Source organism: Ipomoea triloba, chromosome 11, assembly GCF_003576645.1.
Source record: "Ipomoea triloba cultivar NCNSP0323 chromosome 11, ASM357664v1".
Taxonomy (NCBI): Eukaryota; Viridiplantae; Streptophyta; class Magnoliopsida; order Solanales; family Convolvulaceae; genus Ipomoea; species Ipomoea triloba.
Window position 1 is genome coordinate 11,592,787 of NC_044926.1, and position 11,909 is coordinate 11,604,695.

At 35.5% G+C, this 11,909-nt stretch overlaps 1 protein-coding gene and 1 non-coding gene across 3 annotated transcripts; one reads left to right on the top strand and one right to left on the bottom strand.

Moving 5' to 3' along the window:
* The first annotated feature begins 703 nt into the window (after nt 1-703).
* Nucleotides 704-8,364, top strand: LOC115997609 (protein IMPAIRED IN BABA-INDUCED STERILITY 1-like). Of its 2 annotated transcripts, XM_031237198.1 has the most exons (9): nt 704-1,387; nt 2,637-2,921; nt 3,430-3,747; nt 4,000-4,227; nt 5,214-5,311; nt 6,109-6,199; nt 6,356-6,850; nt 7,642-7,771; nt 8,064-8,364. In XM_031237198.1, the coding sequence occupies exons 1-8, from the start codon at nt 1,091-1,093 to the stop codon at nt 7,765-7,767; spliced, it is 1,938 nt and encodes a 645-aa protein (XP_031093058.1). In that variant the 5' UTR covers nt 704-1,090; the 3' UTR covers nt 7,768-7,771; nt 8,064-8,364. The 2 variants fall into 2 exon arrangements, with proteins under 2 accessions (XP_031093058.1, XP_031093057.1); XM_031237197.1 differs by lacking the exon at nt 8,064-8,364 and having other exon boundaries at nt 7,642-7,899.
* Nucleotides 8,365-11,345: 2,981 nt separating this feature from the next.
* TRNAN-GUU lies at nt 11,346-11,419 on the bottom strand. The gene has a single exon. It is a non-coding gene; the product is annotated as a tRNA-Asn (tRNA).
* Nucleotides 11,420-11,909: the final 490 nt, after the last annotated feature.

Below are 11,909 nucleotides of genomic sequence, written 5' to 3' on the forward strand. Positions count from 1 at the left end.
ATCCACCAGTGGTTATGCTGTTTTTCTTGGTACAAATCTTGTGTCTTGAGTTTGCAAGAAACAACGAACAGTTGCCAGATCTTTCACAGAGGCAGAATACAAGGCTCTAGCAGATGTGTGTGCTGAAGTAATATGGATTGTTTCTCTTCTTCGTGAACTCAATGTCCAAGGTATATTTGCTCCAAATTATGGTGTGATAATCTTGGTGCAACCTACATGTGTTCAAATCCCATCTTTCTTGCTCGTACAAAGCATGTGGAAATCGATTATCACTTTGTTAGAGACAGGTGGCCTCAGGAGATATTCAAGTAAATTTCATATCTACAAAAAATCAACTTGCAGATATATTCACGAAAGCCCTACCTCGACCAAGACTCTCTTTTTTTTTTAGAGAGAAACTATAGGTTACTGGCATATTCTGTGCTTGAGGAGGAGTATTAAGACTCTATATATTTGAGTTAGATTACAATTTCCTATACTAGTCTACCTAAGACTCTCTGTTCTATATATATCCCCTCTCATATACAATTATTCAAGTTCAATAATACAAACTCATAGTTCTCATCAGTAGTAATTACTCTTTTTTTTTTTTGAGAAAAAAAACTTAAAAGTAACAAAGAATACAACCGTTAATAATGCACTTGCAAAATATAGGCCATTGAATAGTTGCCACCCCAGTGGGAAATTTGCCGCCTGGGGACAAGGGTAGTGTCTCTCAGCCATGGCATTGGCACATGAAAGTTTGTGCCAGCTACCTCTTAGACTTACTTGTCTTTTACTCTTTTTCTTCTTCATTTCTTATTCTCTTTCCTTCCATAGCACACCACCTCAAAAGGAATGTTTTGACTCTAAATGCTGTAATTTTTTTCTTCTTTTGTGTGTATAATAAGTTTCTTTTTGCTAGCCCCAATGATTTGATCAATTTTCTCTCGATTCTTGCCGACATTGTCAAACCCAGTAAACTCTTGAAGACTGAACAACTGAAGAGTCCTCCCTCCCTGCCGCGGAGAAATCTAGGGGCCGGAAAGAATGTTGCTGAGAAATCGGTTCTTGTGATTTTATATAGCGGGAATCGATCGGGGGTTTTTTCATGGGCTGTGCGGCCTCGAAGAAGGCGGTGTCCGTGACGCCGGCGGCTTTTGATCACTCCGGCTTGCTCCGGAAAGACGACGGCGGCGATGCCGTCCGGAGCGATGCGAAGAAAATGAAGAGGAAGTCTAGGGTTGCGATGAGCGAGACAGCGAGCTTTAGGCTTGGGAATATACAGAATTATGCCGAAGCGGAGCAAGTGGCGGCTGGGTGGCCTGCTTGGCTCAGTGCGGTTGCAGGGGAAGCCATTCACGGTTTGGTGCCGCTCAGAGCTGACTCTTTTCAGACACTGGAGAAGGTGAGAATGTGATCACAAATTGACAAGTATTCATTAAATTTATTGGGAAGTATAAATGAACAGTAAGTTTGTTTTTATATGACTAATTCTTCTCTATGTGTGGCTTAGAGTATTCAATTTATGGTTCTTTCCATTAGTATTGGTTACTAAGTTTACCAAAAATTTGAAAGTTCTGCTAATTAATGCAGTTAGTCAGTTACACTGCTATAGCATCATTGGAATCATCAATGCTATAGCCTATAGGGATATCCAGATATGTTTCTCATTTAATATTAGATTCTTGACTATGGTAAATTACTCACATTTTCATTGAAAAACAGTAACTTTCTGAGAGTATTTTCTTGCCCCAAAAGGTTGAATCCCCAACCCAACATTTGGGAGGATGTAAATCACGGCAACTCAGTGGCTCAGTAGACATGGTCAAATGCTAGTGTGTACAACCCACTTTGGGCATAATCCCCCACTGCCGTTGCTGGGTTTCGAACATTGGTTTCTGAGAGTGTTTTCTCATTTATCCATTTATTTGTTTTTGAAGATCTAGATACTATGCAATGGAGAATAATTCAGATACTATTTAGCACAAAAACTTTGCACACAAATTTACAAATACTAATGTGGTTTCGTAGCTCTCTACATTGATTGGTTGCTAGTGAATTGGTTGACCCCCACTACAAATGAAGTCACATATGCATGTGGGAGCTTGTATGTAAAACTCTGTGTGCATTTGGTATTATCCTTTTCATCTTAGGAGTAGTCTTTTTGTTAAAGTAAACTGGTGAAGTTGAAAAAGAAAATTATTGGTTAGACTGCTGCTTTTAAATTTGCAGAGTTTTAAGCTAATATAATATATATTACTTAGTAACTTCTTTCAGAACCAAAGAAACAGGCTGAAGCTTATCCATTGCTAGAGCTTTTGGAGTTCTAAATACTCTGTGCCAAGTTGCAGCAGAGTTTTTCACTTAGCTGATGGGAGTTTGAAACTCTAATGCATGTACCAGAACTCTCACTTCTGTAGTGCCCTGCGTCATTGCTATTCAGTTTCGTTACATCTTTTATTTGTGTGAAAACATCCAGCCCACAATGTTTTCTAGATACTACTTTGTGAAATAAGGATGTAACCGTCTTCAAGCTTTTTAGGTCATCTAATCCAGTTTGATTTGCCTTCCAATTGCTAGTTTCTTTTCAAATTTACTGCACTAGCTATTTATAACTTTAGCTGATCATTATTTCATTATAACCTGGAGAACAGATTGGTCAAGGTACATATAGCACTGTATTTCAAGCACGTGATCTAGACAGTGGGAGGATAGTTGCACTGAAGAAGGTGAGATTTGATCATTTGGAGCCAGGAAGTGTGCAGTTTATGGCACGAGAGATAGCGATACTCCGCAGGCTTGACCACCCAAACATTATAAAATTAGAAGGGATAGTCGCTTCACAATTGTCATGTAGCATTTATCTTGTGTTTGAGTACATGGAACATGATGTTTCTGGACTCTTGTCTTGTCCTGAAGTCACATTCAGCGAATCACAGGTGCATTCCAGTTCTTATAAAATGTTTAAACTAACAACTCTGAGAACACACTTTCTTAGTATGTTTGTGCGAATTGTTTGCGATAGTATATAAATTATAAAGGATCAGCAACTTGTGCTTACCACATGGTGCTGACTTGGGGATCCGCAGCACCAACAATTCTACCACTTGTTAGGATCAAGCGCTTACCACTACGCCAAAAGCTATAGCTAGTAGCGAAGGCACAACATTATTTCCTTATGCTGCCACACATTTTCGAGAGCCAGGTGTTGGATTTGGCCCTTTACCAGCCTCCGCCCAACAATCCCCTAGCCACATGGTGCTGGACTTGGTCCTTTACTGGCCTCTGCCCAACATTTTTGAACTTTTATGTGCTTTTGAAACAACTTTAATTACTCATTACATTGCATATGTAAATGCCTCCTAGAAGGCCATCTCTTCTGTTTGATGAGCTTATTGTACTTTCTCTTGTGAATTGTGATGTTGATCCAGTTCACTATCTTCACAGATTAAATGCTACATGAAGCAGTTATTGTCTGGGCTTCATTATTGTCATTCTCGGGGTATAATGCATCGAGATATCAAAGGAGCAAATCTTCTGGTAAATAACGAAGGAATCTTGAAGGTTGGTGATTTTGGATTGGCAAACTTTTGTAACCTTAGGCGGAGAAAACCATTGACCAGTCGAGTTGTCACATTGTGGTATCGTCCCCCTGAGCTATTATTAGGTTCCACAAATTATGGAGCTTCTGTGGATCTTTGGAGTGTTGGATGTGTATTTGGGGAACTTCTTACTGGTAGACCTATTCTTCGAGGAAGAACTGAGGTAAATTCTTCAACTACTTCTCTAATGGAGACCAATTTTTCTCCTAATTATCATTTTAAATAACTTTTGAGTAAATTATTTTAGACCACTCCTTATTTACAAAGAAATTTTACCATACTTATTAAAATGACAATGCAACCTTGTTTTTTTTTTTGAAAATTCCCAGTTTACTGTGGATTTATCTTATACCTGAGCTATCTTCCAACAGGAATGTATGAGTTTATTTATCGCATAGAAATAATGTTTTTACAGGTAGAGCAACTGCACAAAATTTTCAAGCTTTGCGGATCACCACCAGATGAATACTGGACGAGTTCTAAACTTCCTCGTGCAACTCTTTTTAAACCTCAGCATCATTATGAGAGCTGTATTTGGGAAGCCTTTAGACATCTACCGAAAGATGCAGCCTCCCTGATAGAAACTCTTCTTAGAGTGGAACCACACAAGCGCGGGACTGCTGCTTCTGCACTTGCATCTGAGGTATTACTCCAAAACATTTTTACATGTGTATTTTTAATTGGATATTGAGCTGTTTAGTATCCAGTTTGAGATAACTTGTTAACTGATAAATACTTGTACTTTGGAATCAACGTTCTTATCTTTTTTCTCGTGAGCACCTACTTATTTTTTCAGTGTTCAGTGTTTTGTTTCAAGTGCGGTTAAGATGTGTTTCTCACTGATATATCATTTTGCAATGAATTGATACATTATTTTCATGCACACTATTCATCTATCACATCATCTGAAGATGGGGAAAACACCTGAAAGTTTAACTTGTGTTACTCTTTCTGCTCATGAGGGAAGATAGAGCGTGGGCAGTGGGGGTTGGAAAGGGAAGTTTATTTTTTAAATATAAATTCCTTGGGCTTGGACATATTTCAGGTCAGCTAATTCAACTATTATACCATGGACCGTGGTCCACCTTGCCACTGACATAAGGTTTATTTTTAATATATTGAATATTCATTTTTTGTGTACTGAAGGTTCATTATTTGGTAGTATATTAAAAATGAACATTTATCCATGGTTCACAAATGTGAACCATGGTCAGTATAATTTGCCCAGCTAATTGAGGTGGGCTGGTTTCAGGTTATTTATGGATGGTTGATGGGGTAGTTTAAAATTGAGTGGTTTTAATATTTTTATCGGTAAATAGACACCAAAAAAGAAAATAAAATAAAAAATAAAAGCACCAAATTGGAAACTTCTGCAAAACATAAAGGCCAAAATGAGCATTTTGTCATTGTAATTTCAGATATATATTTACTAAAAATTATATTTTTAGTTCATGTACATCTCAAGTCCTAAAGTGTTTATTTTTAAATTTTATTCCATGTCAAAATTGTAGCATACATTTAATAACTCAAGTTATATCAGTGGAACCTTAGCCTTACCATCACCTTGACACCTTCAGCTCATCTAAGTCTATCTTGTTCTTTTTCATTTTCTTTTTGAATGCTTTCTAGTATTTTAAGACGAAACCTTATGCATGCGATCCTTCAAGCATGCCCAAGTACCCACCAAACAAAGAGATCAATGCCAGGCAGCGTGAAGAAATTACAAGGTGAGGGCAAAAATCCTGTTATATCAAGACAACACTTTTCAACCGTACTATAGATACAGTTCTGTAAGACAGCAAGTGGGGCCTGCATTTCCATATAATGATCATGAGAAATTTAAACATGTTAGTTTAGATTTTGTCAAATTACACCTTTTGTCTTCAAGGATAATGCACAAATCTGCATCTGTGCATCATCTCTGCTTGATGAATGAACAATTTCATGCATTAGTAAAATATTTAATGTTATATTGTTATGTTTACTATTATCTATGATATCATGTGAAAATAATGATATTCAGGCATTCTTTGTCCATAAAAATCCTGGCTTCATAAAATGATCAACTGTGAAAGCAAATGGAATGCCGCTGCTGTCTTGATACTTTGCATTCACATATTACATCAGTCAACAAGTTAACAATCTACAATAGAACATGGTCTTCAATTTTTGTTTTGTAATGTGTTATGACATCAAAGTTGTTGTGATGCATAGGGGGTAACCCCAGCCCAGATGGCTAAGGATACAAACTTGTAAGTGGCATGAGTTCTAATCCCAGCCTTCTTGGTTTGAGCCAGTCGTTATGGGCAATCTAGATTGGTGGCGGGGTTTACCCCGTGCACACCCTCTGATAGTGGCTGCGGGTTTCCCTCGTCACCCCAAAGTTGTGAGGCATAGGTGCAAGACTTTTTCTTTTTCTTTCCCACATATAAGTTTAAATGATTGTGGCACTTGGTGATCTAGCATTGTAGCACATAGTTTCAAGTTTTCTTAATCAATATCTAACTTTTCCGAGAATTTACAGGAAGAGGACTGGTGCTAGAGCCCATCGGCCAAAGACAATAAGAAAGCTAACTAGAAAACAGAATGCACTAAGTAAACTGGTACCAGAAGAGGTATCTCTCCATCTGTGTATGTAGTGGGTGTTTTATTGCATGACTGTAGTTATGATTTCTGTCTGTTAGATTCATAAATGTTTATAAGATCGAGTCTGGCTTGGACATTCATGGCAGTGAATTTTTATACGGAGTAATTCTTTGTGATCTGTGCAGAATGTACCAGTCCAAAACCAAACTGCACGTAAAAGTGATGGCCCTATCCTTCATAATCACAACAAGAATGATATGGTTATGAACCTGGAGCAACATAAGCAATCAATTGATATGATGGAAGAGGCTTCCCACACAAGGAATGTGTCTCAAAGTGATGTCCCCTTTTCAGGTCCACTTCAGGTTTCTGGATCAAGTGGCTTTGCATGGGCTAAGAGACGGTTTGATGATTCATCCCGAAGATCACGGAGTAGGTCTAGTTCGAAAAGCCTACTGTTTGAGCCATCAGGTGCATTAGAACTGAAAAATAACTCGGGATCCAAGAGGCAAGAAAAGTGTGAACACAGAAATTGTGGTGAGACCAATTCTAAATGCCATGATTTCTGTGAAAATGGCATGCATGCAGATCCTTGTGATGCTTCTGATTGGTATCTCCCAAAAGAATTGCCCATAGAAGTTTATCTTGAAGAAGAACTGGCTCTCAAGAAGATGAACTTGGTGAGCCCCTAAACTTCATCAACAATTACATGTGAATAAGTTTGGACTTTAACCATTGAACATATAAACATTTTAATGCATTTCCATTCAAATAAACTTGAACTTATTGAACTTCTAATTTGGCTGTGCTGGACAAGAGGGGAAGGTGGATTTCTTCCCATCTGGACCTCTGGTGTGAGGATAGAGAAGACGGCATTCTAGATGGGCTCATGGGCTAGAGGGAAAATTTCAAAATTCCCAGATTAGTCCCTTCTCTTTTAGGTTTTTCCACTGTTGTAAAAATCAGTATAGGCGGCTGCTTAGGCACTAGGTGTGCCTAGGTCGAGGGGATTTTATCCTTGGTGGACATTAGTTGGCCTAGGCACCCGAGTTGGCCAACTCGGCGCCTGAGTCGACCAAACTCGACTCCCGAGTTTGTCAACTCGGTGTCTCGGCGCCTAACTCGCCTGAGTGTTATTTATTTATTTATTTATTGGTGTGCAATGTGTACATTGTTGTGTTTTTTCTTATTATGATTACTCGCCTGCCTAGGCGCTAGGCACTCCTGGGCGCCCAACTAGCACCTTCTACAACATTGGGTTTTTCTCATGTTTTTCTTATTATTATTACTCGCTCGCCTGCCCGCCTAGGCACTTTTTCAAACTTTGATCCCCACTCCATCCCTTCCATTTCAGCACCTCAGAACACAGCCTTTGTTATGAATATCATATAATTTTCCGCAATGCATGAAATTGCATTTCTATATATATCTCATTAATACCTTTGTCTAATTTGAATTGGACTCTGAACAGCTTGGGGATCATGGAGACAGGGTTGAATATTCAGGACCCTTGTTGTCTCAGTCACACAGAGTTGATGAGCTCTTGGAGAAACGTGAGCGCCAGATCAGACATGCGGTTCAGAAATCATGGTTATAAAAAGGTAAAATAGTTTCCATATATTTAGAGAACTTAAAGTAAAAAATTTACTGAACATTCTTTAACCCTGTTGTTTGAACAATCTCCAGTCTACCTTATATATTATCTTCTGGTGAAAGTTTCGTATCTAAACCAGGTTCTTTTTTTATTTTCTATTTTTCTACATTCTTTCTATAGACAAACTGATTTCATCTAAAGAGCTTAGCTTAGGATCTAATCCCTTCTTTACTACTGAGACTGATATCTGTCTACTTAATACAACAACATATCCCATTTAATTGATTGGAATGTATCAGGACCCTGAGAAGCCAAGTGGATCCCAAAGGGACTCAGTTTGGATGGAGGGCCTTTGTTTGGTTCGGTGTTTGAATTTCGGGTTAGCTTAATTATTCATTTTAACCCGCAACTATTGTGACGTTTTCACATTTAATTTTATGATTTCACTGGTGTCATCACATTTGGTTCTTAGCTCCAGAACCTTAGCTTCCTCTTCTTGTTGAGAAATGTTTACAAATGAATTTGTAAATGATGTTTTGATGGATACTTTTTTTTTCCTTGTTTACAAATGACTTTGTACCATGATGGATACTTTTTATGGAAAAAAAAAAAGTTTTTGCTATGTTTTGTTGTTTATAGAATATTTTAGCAAGAACAATAGGTTAAAATGTATTGAAATTATCAAATTTTTGTTAGGTAACATCAATTGGAATAAATTCTAATGGTATCTATAGTTATGGAATTAAGGGTTTGTTTGGAAATATGAAAGTCATTTTTCAAAATTTTTAGTGTTTGCTTATCAACAAAAAAAAAAAAAATGAATTCAACCTAAAAAATATTATGATGAAAGGAAACATATGATTTATTTTTGGAAAATGATTTGTAAGATAAGATTTTTACTCGAAAGACATTTTTCAAATTTCTTATTCCTATCGCTCTCTTTCTCTCTTTCTTTGAGTGATGTTTAGGGGTGTGCATTGGATGAGTTGGACGATTCAGATATATGAATTGTCAACCCGTTCGGTTTTTAGTTTTCATTTTTAATATGTAGTTCATTTATTTAATTAGTTAAAATCGTCTGATAATTAAAAATTTGGGTTCAGACGGTTTTATTTGGCTGTCGATTTTTGTTCGGATTTTTTTTTTAAAATACAAAATATACTACTTCTTAGTTCAAGTGTTACAACTTACAAATTAGTAATTACAAGTTATAACTTAGAACTTGCAATTAATGAATTAACTTACAAAAATGTATAAAAACTAAAAATCTGAAACACAAATATAAAATATAAAAAAGATTATATTTAAAAAAAAAAAATTAAATTGTCCAAATTACAATTTACAACAACTTAATGAATCAACATACTGACAGTGCATTAGTTTAGCCTCTGTTCAAATAACACAAATGCACAATAATTACATGTATAATGATTGCGGAAAAAAAAATGTTTAGATTGCTATGTTTCCATATCAAGGTAGGATTTGAGGCAAATTGCGACGTGAGCTCCGGAACAAAACTCAAAACGCATGAGTAACATACCAATCCAAAGTCCTTTGATTTGGACAAATGGTGGAAGTATCATCATAACCAATAAAGTAGTAAGTAGTAAACACTAAACATTAAGACTTACTTAAGAATTAAGAACTAATTTAAGAAGTAAATGAGAGTAAGGGAGAGTGATATACAATATCAGATTGACTATAAGACCATTCACTCAAGATTCAGATAATCAAAGCAAAAGGTTTAAAGGTCTATTGAATTGATATTGATACTTGTTTATACACTCAACATTGATACTTATAAGCTCTCACAATACACATTTACATGTATTTAAGCACAAAATTACAAAATTAGAACATATTTCGATCATTTTTCATCATTACCTGGTCATATTTAATTTTTAACGATTGAATGGATGAAAAGTTCTCAAATCTGATTGATCCCAAAATGTACCTACCAAATATTTAAGTAATACTTTTAAGGTTTTTGGTTGCACAAAGAGAAATAATGTCATGTGAGAATGGAAGGCAAAAGAAGAAAACACTGACAACCATATCATTACACTATTCAATCTGGCATAGGTGAAAAGAAGGGATTAGTACCTTACGAATATACTCGAAAAGTTTCAGAATAACAGAATTCAAAAGATTATATCGATTGCCATTGGCAACAAAAACATCAGCAATCAGCTTCAAAAGATTGTTCTTCACTATATGATTCATTAAATGCTCATCATGCATCATTAATATTTTGATGAAAAGAAGGGATTAGTACCTTGCGTATTGGTCGCCTTCTCTACGGGAGATGACGACCAACTGGTTGCCATCTCTAGTTGACGGAAATGATGACCAACTTGGTCGCTAATCACCATCTCTGGCAGGACGCGACCCGCCAATCATTGATGTTTTGATTTGGTCGCGCTATTTGGTTTGATGTTTGCCGGAGGTTTACAAAAGTTAGTTAGTCGGAACTCTAGTTGACCTACAATTACAGGTCACAAATAGGTTAGAGGGTTTGTTGCTCCAACGCACATAGATGGGCTGTGTTTATACTATTAAATGATATGCGAACCAAGTTGCCCTTTTGATTGCTAGGGAAGCTGGTTCTTTGCCTGATTGTATTAGTTGGCTTTATGTTCCACCTCCGTATATTGTGCATGCTTTGCATGTTCATAATGAGAATTAAGTTGTGGTTTTTGTCAAAAAAAAATAAAAGAAGAACAATATATTTTAATAAAATATAAAGTAAGAACATATATTTGAAAATATATAAAGTAAAACAAAATATTTGTAGTTCATAAAATTAGTTCATACAAAAATTAATTTTTTTAAAGGTAAATTCATACAAACATTAATGTTTAAACACACAAATATCAAAGTGAAATTACAACCAAACATATTGAAGAGAAAAGGCTAAAAAGATTTTAATTGGAGAGGTAAAAGATGTCATTTATTTAAAATAATAAGGATAGAGATGGAAAAAAGTTAAGAAACTACTAGCTTATTTTTGAAAAGCTATCTAAAGTAGCTTTTCAAAATAAACTCTTATTTTAATCTACTAGCTTATTTTTAGAACATTACCAAACAGAGCTTTTAGCTTATTAGTAGCTTAAAATAAGCTATAAGTTCTCTCAAATAGAGCCGTAGACTAAAAAAGCATTGTAACAATTATAGTCGACTGAGAGTTTGCATAGTAACTATACCATGGGCATGGTTCACCTTGTACGATTTATCAATGATATTAGGTATACTTTTATTATACTAAAGATATATTTTTAATACACTAAAAGTTATTTTTTTAAACATATAATAATGAACATTCAATATATTTAAAAAATACATTTATTCATAGTCTACAAAATAATTTGCCGAATTTGTAACATTGGGCTAAAAATTTTGAAGTATTTATGGTGGTACAAAAATTGCTAGATTTTTATCATTTAAACACTCCTATCGATTGCAACTTGCAATACCCAACAAGATTGGCCCAATAATACATTTTCTGTTCACTGTTTTAAAGACCAAGGTTCAGCCCGAAAGGGGTGGCTAGCCTGGGTAACACAATTGAACAAAAACACAAACGCTAGAAGGAGGGCTTGAACCTCCGACCTTGTGGTTAACAGCCACACGCTCTAACCAACTGAGCTATTCCAGCAACTGCTGTTTAAAATGAAATTTTTATATAAGTATTAATTCATTATTTAGAAAGTGAGATTGTGTTTGATACTTTGATTCATAGATTTATACATCAGGAATGAGGGTCGAAATCATAGTTAGTGTTTGGTTTATAACATTTCAAAATAAAACTATAAGATTTGATTACCCCTTCAATTAAAAATGTCATTCCCTAATTAATAACGATTATCATTCCATCTTATTGGTAATTTGATTTTTAAATTTGGATTAGTGCTTTTAGATTTTTGTTTTGATTTTTTTTTTTTTGTTCATATTGGTGCTTTGGATGTTATTAATTTTTGCCTTAATTTTTTATTTTTGTATTTTTAAAACCTTTATTCAATTATAGCTTAGGGTCATACATAGCTAAACATCAATATTATTGGTAATCTTTCCAATTCTACCCTACTACCTAACATGCAAAATATTTTCATCAAAACTCATTACCATTACCAAGTATTTGATTTCTA

Bases quoted from the DNA above. Each gene is read 5' to 3' on its own strand.
- LOC115997609 (XM_031237198.1), top strand. From the start codon at position 1,091: ATGGGCTGTGCGGCCTCGAAGAAGGCGGTGTCCGTGACGCCGGCGGCT. The intron at 3,748-3,999 runs GTAAATTCTTCA...ATGTTTTTACAG, and splicing joins TTCTTCGAGGAAGAACTGAG to GTAGAGCAACTGCACAAAAT. The intron at 6,200-6,355 runs GTATCTCTCCAT...TGATCTGTGCAG, and splicing joins GTAAACTGGTACCAGAAGAG to AATGTACCAGTCCAAAACCA.